The sequence below is a fragment of the Penaeus monodon genome, chromosome 2 (genome assembly GCF_015228065.2).
Source record: "Penaeus monodon isolate SGIC_2016 chromosome 2, NSTDA_Pmon_1, whole genome shotgun sequence".
Classification (NCBI taxonomy): domain Eukaryota; kingdom Metazoa; phylum Arthropoda; class Malacostraca; order Decapoda; family Penaeidae; genus Penaeus; species Penaeus monodon.
Window position 1 is genome coordinate 16,944,010 of NC_051387.1, and position 8,435 is coordinate 16,952,444.

At 44.0% G+C, this 8,435-nt stretch overlaps 1 protein-coding gene across 1 annotated transcript in view; it reads right to left on the reverse strand.

The window, feature by feature from the left end:
- LOC119578119 overlaps positions 1 to 7,556 on the reverse strand; it is a 90,806-nt gene extending 83,250 nt beyond the window's left edge. The window contains exons 1-3 of the mRNA XM_037925857.1: positions 7,551 to 7,556; positions 7,291 to 7,418; positions 4,295 to 4,396 (exon numbers count right to left, since the gene is read on the reverse strand). Of these exons, the coding sequence (XP_037781785.1) occupies positions 4,295 to 4,396; positions 7,291 to 7,418; positions 7,551 to 7,556 (236 nt within the window). The remainder of the gene's footprint in view (positions 1 to 4,294; positions 4,397 to 7,290; positions 7,419 to 7,550) is intronic.
- Between the last annotated feature and the right edge of the window lie 879 nt (positions 7,557 to 8,435).

Consider the following 8,435-nt stretch of genomic DNA (forward strand, 5'->3'; position numbering starts at 1 on the left):
ATCATGGCGTCGTCTCGGGCCGCCCATCTGCTGCAACCTCTGGCTAACGCTAATGGCGGGAGATCCATAGATAATGAGCGTCTCGCCGCAATTACAAACGCACGAACCCTCGATAATTAAAACAGCAATTGCATCAACATGCGCCGTTCACCATGGGCCTTTTTTTGTTCACCCCTTTGTAATGATAATAATAATAATAATAACCGAGTCGCCCTGACAACCAGTAGTTACCAGTCAGATGTATGAATAAGGTTATGAGGAAAGACATCGCACAAATTGGAGGTTGTGAGGGTAAGGAAAAAAAGGAAACGAAAGATACGACGTGAAGAAAAGAAAAGAAAAAAAAATGAACATCATGAGGGGAGAAGCCGGAGAAAAGCCTACAAGGGGGAAGCCACAAGAAGAGACCAAAAAGGGAGGAGATAAAAAAGAAAAAAGAGAGGCAGACGACGACCAGACCCACAAAACAATGCAAACAGGGAGTAGATCTGTCTAGTCGGTGCAGGTAGAATCCCCCGGGCGAGGGCGATGTCTAAAATTTCTCGGTGATTTGTAGCGAACCTCGAGTGTTCCCTTAAAGGTGCAATATTCCAGGACGACGCAAAAAACTATGGGGAGAGAAGGGAAGACTTATTGATGAACAGATACGGCGACTGGGATGAAGAACAGGAGAGGTGGAATACTGAAGCCGTCGCTGCACTACTTTTTAAATATCAAGGCGAAAAACACAATCAACAGAGATAACACGACTAGAAAAAACATACAAGGTAAAAAGGTCGAAAACAGTAGACCGCAAAAAGAAATGTTTAAAAAAGTCGTGCGGAAAAAAAAATAAAGAAAGATAATATATTATATATTATATATATATATATATATATATATATATATATATATATATATATATATATATATATACAATATATAAATATATATTATATATAATATAAAAAAAAAATATATATATATATATATATATATATATATATATATATATATATATATATATATATATATATATATATATATATAAAACAAAGCCAGACACGGGCATCAGATCGAAAGATTAGAAACCTCTGAGACAGGAGGACGAAGAGAGACAATTTATTAAGATAAAGTTAATGATGACTGTTACTAGGGCAGAGAGATGTAAGGGGTATCGTTTTTCCTTTTTTGCCCCAGCTCTGTGTGTGTGTGTGTGTGTGTGTGTGTGTGTGTGTGTGTGTGTGTGTGTGTGTGTGTGTGTGTGTGTGTGTGTGTGTGTGTGTGTGTGTGTGTGTGTGTGTGTATGTGTGCGCGCGTGCACGTTCTTTTACCGTTTCAAGTATTTGTACATGAATGCATGTGTGCACATGCCTGTGTGCAAGCTCAATTGTTTACATGCATCGCAAAATTAAATAAAGACCTTGCATAAAAGCAATAAAAAAAAGTTGCGGGCCCGGTCTAACTCGCACATTCGAAAGGTAATCTAACACCTCGACACTTCCTTTCCAGGCAGGCCAACCACAAGGAAGTCATTCCCTCCCGGCAAATAAATCATCAGGTCCAATTTATTCCCGTCCGAGTCGGCAATGCACAAGGGTAATAAAACAAGAGCCATGTAGGGGTCCTCGCGGGCCGTCGCCGCTGCCTTGACGAGCACCTCCAGACTCATTTGCATAACGCGGCCCTAATTGGTGCCAAGTGCAATGCATTGGCGTTAGGGAGGCGAGATGAGGGAATATTGAAAGGGGGAAGGGGGTCTCATATTTGTAGTTCCGAGCGGACCAATTCTTTCTTCGACTAAGATCAAGTAGGAACATAAAAGGCCAGGTTTATCTGTTCTCAAGGTAGTCCGTATTGTTTAGATCTCCGTGGAAGGTCATCTTGGACTAAATATGGTCATCCGCAAGGTCATCGGAAAGGCAATAATTTCACACGTCTTTCAACACAATGTATATTATTACTGATAACATAATAGGAATAATGACACTATTTTTAACAAAAATTTTAAAGTAAGAAATAGCTGACGTACCATAAATATGTATAATCTCTACTTAATATTCAAAAAATATTATATACTGATACATTCTAGGCAGCACTTAGACAAAATATACACATACATGAACCTACCGTTATAAAAAAAAATAAAATAAAAAAAAATACATGCTCGCAGTAAAGAAAGAAACGCGAAGTGTGAAAGAAGTAAAGCATGTATGACCCCCCCCCCCCCATCTTATCCATGAACAAAACCTTCTCGAATCACAAATCCGAACCAATTTACGAAATGCTTTCAGACATCGTCAACCACCCAGCCAAACCGAGCACAAACTCGCCAGCTATCCTTCAGCACAATCCTCAAACATCATATTTCTCAACAACGAGCACCAATCGCCATCCCGGCCTCCCATTTGCAGAGCGTATCGCAGCCTCGCTGTCGTCCTGAATATCACCACTTGACCGTCACTCATGCTTATGGTAAACCTCGAGAGGCTTCGACAACGAGGCCCGAACACACAAGCATCGCGACATACGAGGACCCGAAATGCACCGGAGGATAATTCGCCTCGAGCTAATGCGTTACTCCCTTGCTTAACACGGATCTAGCCAAATCAGATTCGTGTTAAAGGGGCTCATGGCGTGGCTGAGCGCAGGGAGGAGTGAGAGAGGGAGAGAGGGCAAAATACGAAACAAATAAATAAATAAATGGATAAATGTTTTGAAGAAAAAGGAGAGAAAGGAGTAAGGCAAGTAAGAGGAAAATCAAAGGTAAGAGGGGATGCGAGAAGAGGACTGAACAAGAAAATAAGAGAAGGAAGTAAGACGACGGGGAAAAGACGGAGGAAGAAAAGAGAATGGAGAGAGAAAACGAGAAGATGGTCTACGAGGAGAAGGCAAAGTATGAAAAGAGTAGGAGGGATTTAGACGAAGAAAAGTAGGTGTAAAAAAAGAGGAAGGCGAAGTGGAAACAGGAGGAAAGGATGAATGAGAAAAGAGTGAGATACACGATATGAGGCAGAAGTAAAAGGAGGAGGGAGGGAGTAAACAAGGTAGAAGAAGATGAGAGGCGTTAGATGCCTACTAGAATAAACACGAGAGAAGGGAAGGCGGGACTGGAAGAAAAGGGAGAGGGAATAAAGGAAAAAGGGTGCGAATAAAAGACATAATAAGAGAGGAAGAAGAGAATAAAACAAGAGAAAAACAGAATAAGAAGAGGAGAATGGAGTAACGAAAGGAGAGAAGGTGTACTCCAATCGGGACAACGTACGAAACTAGAGAGGAAATTGAGAACAATTAATAGAGGAGCGGGGAGGGGATTAGCAGAGGTGACAGACTTGAGTAAAAATGGGATTCGACGTCAGAATGAATAATGAGGAGCAAGGAGAGGAAGGAGAAGAGGAAGGGAGAAGGGAGAGGGAGAGGGAGAAGAGAAGAAGAGGGAGGGAGAGAGGAGGAGAGAGGAGAGAGAGAGAGGAGAGAGAGAGAGAGGAGAGAGAGAGGAAGGGAAGGAGAGAAGGAGAAGAAAGGAGAAGGAGAGGGAGAGGAAGAGGAGAGGGAGCAGAGAGAGGAGAGGGAGAGAGAGAGAGAGAGAGAGGAGAGAGAGAGAGAGGAGAGAGAGAGAGAGAGAGAGAGAGAGAGAGAGAGAGAGAAGAGAGAGAGAGAGAGAGAGAGAGAGAGAGAGAGAGAGAGAGAGAGAGAGAGAGAAGGCTAATATAAAAGAAACATCTGTGGATGGTGGAGGGTTGCAGACTTGAAAAGCAAGGGGAAGGGAACAATAATACGTATGAAAGGGCAAAGAAAGAACTAGTAAAACTACTCGGGAAATACTACAGAAGAGAACAACTGTGTTCAAAATGTGCAGATACTAATGATAGATCCTAACAATAGAAAAAATATCATTGTAATATTAATCGCAGAAGCGTGTAAGAGTAAAGTAGCGTGACCAGTATAGCTATTTAGAATTAACAGAGTAGTGATGTATTACTTATAGTTGCAGTCGTGGTACACAATAATAAACGAAACTGGGAAAGTACTGAGTCATTATAAAGTTTGCGTCTCTTTTAATACACAACATATTTTCTGAAAAATATCGGCATAATTAGATACCGTTACTTATATTTCACTATTTTCATAGTAACGTAATGCACCGCATGTAGTTATATAAAGAACGTCACAGATTTTTCGGGAGATCGAAACATTACTCGAGTTGCCCCTCCAAGAACTTACAATCACAGAAAACGAGTCAGAATACAGTTCAGAGAAAATGGTTTCGAAGGGGTGACTAATGTATTTTTAGATATCGCACTGAACTACTTACTTTGATGCAGCAGTTGTGACCATCTCGCTTTCGAGTTTCTTCTCCCTTAGCTTTTCAAGTTCTTTTCTTTCCTGCTGTGCTTGCTTCTGCTGCTGTTTATATCTGGAAAAGGACAATGTTTGAAGTTAAATTTCTAGTCTTTCACGCGACGTAAATATCATATGCACACAAATCTTATATCTGCAATTAATGAAAATGAAGAGAGGTGCATCTTCTCGTCCTCTCTCTCTCTCTCTCTCTCTCTCTCCCTTGTTTCTTCTTTGTAACCCTTTAAAAAAAAAATATCTTTTTTTCCCCTTTTCCCCTTCTTTTTTCCCTTTTTTTTTCTTTTTCCTTCCTTCCCTGGGAAATCTTTTCTTTTTTCTCTCTTTCCCTTTTTCTTTCCTTTTTCCTTATTTTATTTTCCTTTTTCTTCTAAATCCCCCTTTTTTTTCCCTCCAGATTTTTCTAAAACTTTCTCGGTTCCCCCCCCTTCTCCCTCGAATCTTCAAAAATTTTGGGGGTATTTTTTTTTTCCCTCTCTTCTTTATCCATTTCCCCCTCCTTCTTTCTTCCCCTTCTTTTCTTCTTTTCTTTCCTGCTTCTTCTTCTCCTCTTTTTTTCTCTTTTTTTTTTTCTTCTTTTCCCCCGTCTTCTTTCCCTTCCTTTTTCCCCTCTTTTGGGATTTCTTTCCCCCTCTCCTCTCTTCCCCCCCCCTTTTCCTCTCTCCTCTCTCTCTCTTTTTTCCCCCTTTTCTCTCTTCTCCTCTCTCTCTCTCTCTCTTTTTTTCCCCTCTTTCCCTCTCTCTCTCTCTCTCTCTCTCTTTTCTCTCTCTCTCTTCTCTTCTCTTTTCCCTCTCCCTCTCCTCTCCCCTCTTTCCCTCCCCCTTTCCCCCTTTCCCCTCTCTCTTTCCTCTTTTTCCCCCTCTTTCCCTCTCTCTCTCTCCCCCTTCCTTCTTTTCCCTCTCTCTCTCTCTCTCTCTCTCTCTCCCCTTCTCTCTTCCCCTCCTCTCTCCCCTCTCTCTCTCTCTCTCTCCCCTTTTCTCTACTCTCCCCCCTCTTCCCCCCCCTCCCCCCTTTCCCCTTTTTCCCCCCTTTTTCTTCCCCTCTCCCTCTCTCTCTTTCCCCTCTCTCTCTCTCTCCTTTCTTCTCTCTCTCTCCCTCTCCCCTCTCTCTTCTCTCTTTCCCCCCCTCTCTCTCTCTCTCTCTCCTCTCTCTCTCTCTCTCTCTCTCTTTCCCTCTCTTCTCTCGCCCCCCCTCTCTCCCCCTCTCTCTCTCTTCTCTTCCCCCCTCCTCTTTTCTCTCTCTTCCCTCTCCTCTCCCCCTCTTTCCCCCCCCCCCCTCTCTTCTCTCTCCCTCTTTTCTCTCTCTTCCCCCTCTTCTCTCTTTTTCCCTCTCTCCCCTCTCTCTCTCTTTCCCTCTCTTCCCCCCTCTCTTTCCCTCCTCTTTCCTCTTTCCCCCCTCTCTCTCTCTCTCTCTCTCTCTCTCTCTCTCTCTCTCTCTCTTCCCTCTCTTTCTCTCTCTCTCTTTCCCTCTCCCCTCTCTCTCTCTCTCTTTTCCCCCCCTCTCTCTCTCCTCCCTCTCTCTTCCCTTCTCTTCTCCCCCTTCTCTCTCTTCCTCTCTCTCTCTCTTCTTTTCCCTCTCTTTCCCTCCCTCTTTCCCCCCCCTTCTTCCCCCCTCTTTCTCTCTCTCCTCTCTCTCTCTCTCTCTCTCTCTCCTCTCATCTCTCTTCCCCCTCCTCCCCCCTCTCCCCCCTTTTTCCCTCTCTCTCTCTCTCTTTCCCTCTCCCCCCCTCTCTCTTTCCCCCCCCCCTTTCCCTTCCTCTCTCTCTCTTTCCCCTTTTCCCCTCTCTCTCTCTCTCTCTCTTTCCCCCTCTCTCCCCCCTTTCTCCTTTCCCCCCTCCCCCCCTCTTTTCTCTCTTTCCCCTCTCTCTCTTTCCCCTCTCTTCTCTTTCCTTCTCTTCTCTCTTTCCCTCTCTCCTCCCTCTTTCCCTCCCTCTCCCTCTCTCTTTCCCTCCCTCTCTCTCCTTTCCCCTTTCTTTCTCTCTCCTCCTCTCTCCCCTCTCCTCCCCCCCCCCCCCCCCTCTCTCTCTTCCCCCCCCCCCCCTCCTCTCTCTTTCCCCCTCTCCTCTCTTTCTCTCTTCCTTTCCCCCCCTCTCTCCTCTCTTTTTCCCTCTCTCTCTCTCTCTCTCTTTTTTTTTCCTCTCCCTCTCTCTCTCTCTCCTCTCTCCTTCTCTCTCTCTCTCTCTCTTCCCTTCTCTCCCCCCCCTTTTTCCTCTTCTCTCCTCTCTCTTTCTCTCTCTCTCTCCCCTCCCTCCCCCTTTCTCCTCTCTCTCTCTTCCCTCTCCCCCCCCCTCCCCCTCTCTTCTCTCTCTTTCTCTCTTCTCTTCTCTCTTCTCTTCTCCCTCCTCTCTCTCCCCCCTCTCCTCTCCCCCTCCTCTCATCCCCCCTTCTCTCTCTCTCTCTTTTCTCTCCTCCTTCCCTCTCTCTCTCTCTCTCCCCCTCTCTCTCTCTCTCTCTCTCTCCCTCCCCCTCCTCCTCCCCTCCCCTCTCCCTCTCCTCTCCCTCCCCTCTCCCTCTCCTCTCCCTCTCTCTCTTCCCCTCTCTCTCTCCCTCTCTCTCTCGCTCTCGCCATCACACACTCACTATCTCACTCACTCACACCTCACTTCTTCCCATCCTCTCCTTCCTTCCCTCCCTGACTCTCCCTCTCTCTTCCTCTCCCCCCTCTCTTCCTCACCCCCTCTCTCTTCCTCACCCCCTCTCTTCCTCCCCCCCTCTCTCTTCCTCTCCCCTCTCTCTTCCTCTCCCCTCTTCTCCCTCCCCCTCTTCCTCTCCCCCTCTCTTCCTCCCCCCCCCCCTTTCTCTCTCTCTGTCGCTCTCTCTCTCCTTTTTTATCGCACATCCACGTAAGCAAAGTCAACGGTATCAATAATCAATAAACCAACACACAGCCCACTCCACACAGATACATTCAAATCGTTAACAATTACAATACCAAGGCAAAAAAACTACTCACCTAGAGAGAGCAAAGAACAAGGAAAGGATGGCCTTGAGGTTTCCGTCTTTGATGTCCTTGGCCGTGAGCCCGTCCAGGGCCACCCCGACGCCACCGAGGTAGGCCAGGGACGCGTTGATGTTCTCCAACTGAAACAGAAAACGTTAAATCAATATTTTCCGGAGTAACTGTTGTAATTTCGAATATTTATGTTTTGTATACTCATCTATGTTATAATGGTACTTGTTATCGTAACTATGAATGGAAATGACTTTCACTACCATCATAATTGCTTTTCTTGACACCTTTATTAAATTTTATAATATGATGACGATCATAACGATGCTGTTGATGTTGATGAAAATAATAATAAAACCAAAAATAATAATTTGAAAAATAACAATTACATTAAAAAATAATCAAATTTTTATTAATTTTTTATTATTTTTATTGCTTTTGTTTTTTTTTTTATCATTTGTCATTATCATTATTATTCATCTATCATTTATTATTATTATTATTATTTTTTTTTTTTTTTTTATAATGATCATCGTCACTATTATCATTTTTCTTATGATAATAATTATTATGACTGCTATTAAGATTTGAATAGTAATAAATGTCACAAAAAAACTAGTTTTTTTACAAAGAAAGTTATATTTTTTTTCTATATTTTTATATCCTGCCATTTAACACTTTTAGATCGTCCCAAAAAGTCACAGTATTATTCTTACAAAATACAACGGAAAGCGAATACTGGACTAACGCGAAGGCACCATAACTATGAACATGTCACAAGTCTATCAGTTCCTCATAAACATATATATTTTCGGCGTAAGTCAGCCTCATGACGGATTCCGCCTCCACCGTCTCGCAGTAATCGGAAGGATAACCGGATTAGTCTCGGCTTATGCTAATCCGGATGACAAGACGACGTAAGAACCTCGCATTTGCTGTGGGATTTCTGAGCGGGGAAGAAGAGCAACATTTCATCATTCACAGGTTTAGGATGAGGTCTTCAACGCGTGGCATCATTTTGCACGGTTATGGTAAGGACGTCGGTGATATTTCACGGCTGTCAAGACCCCCCTCGCACCTAATCCCGGTCCTGACACCGTCAATCAACACAACCTTGAAGCTCCTTGACACCGCCAAAACCCACCGCC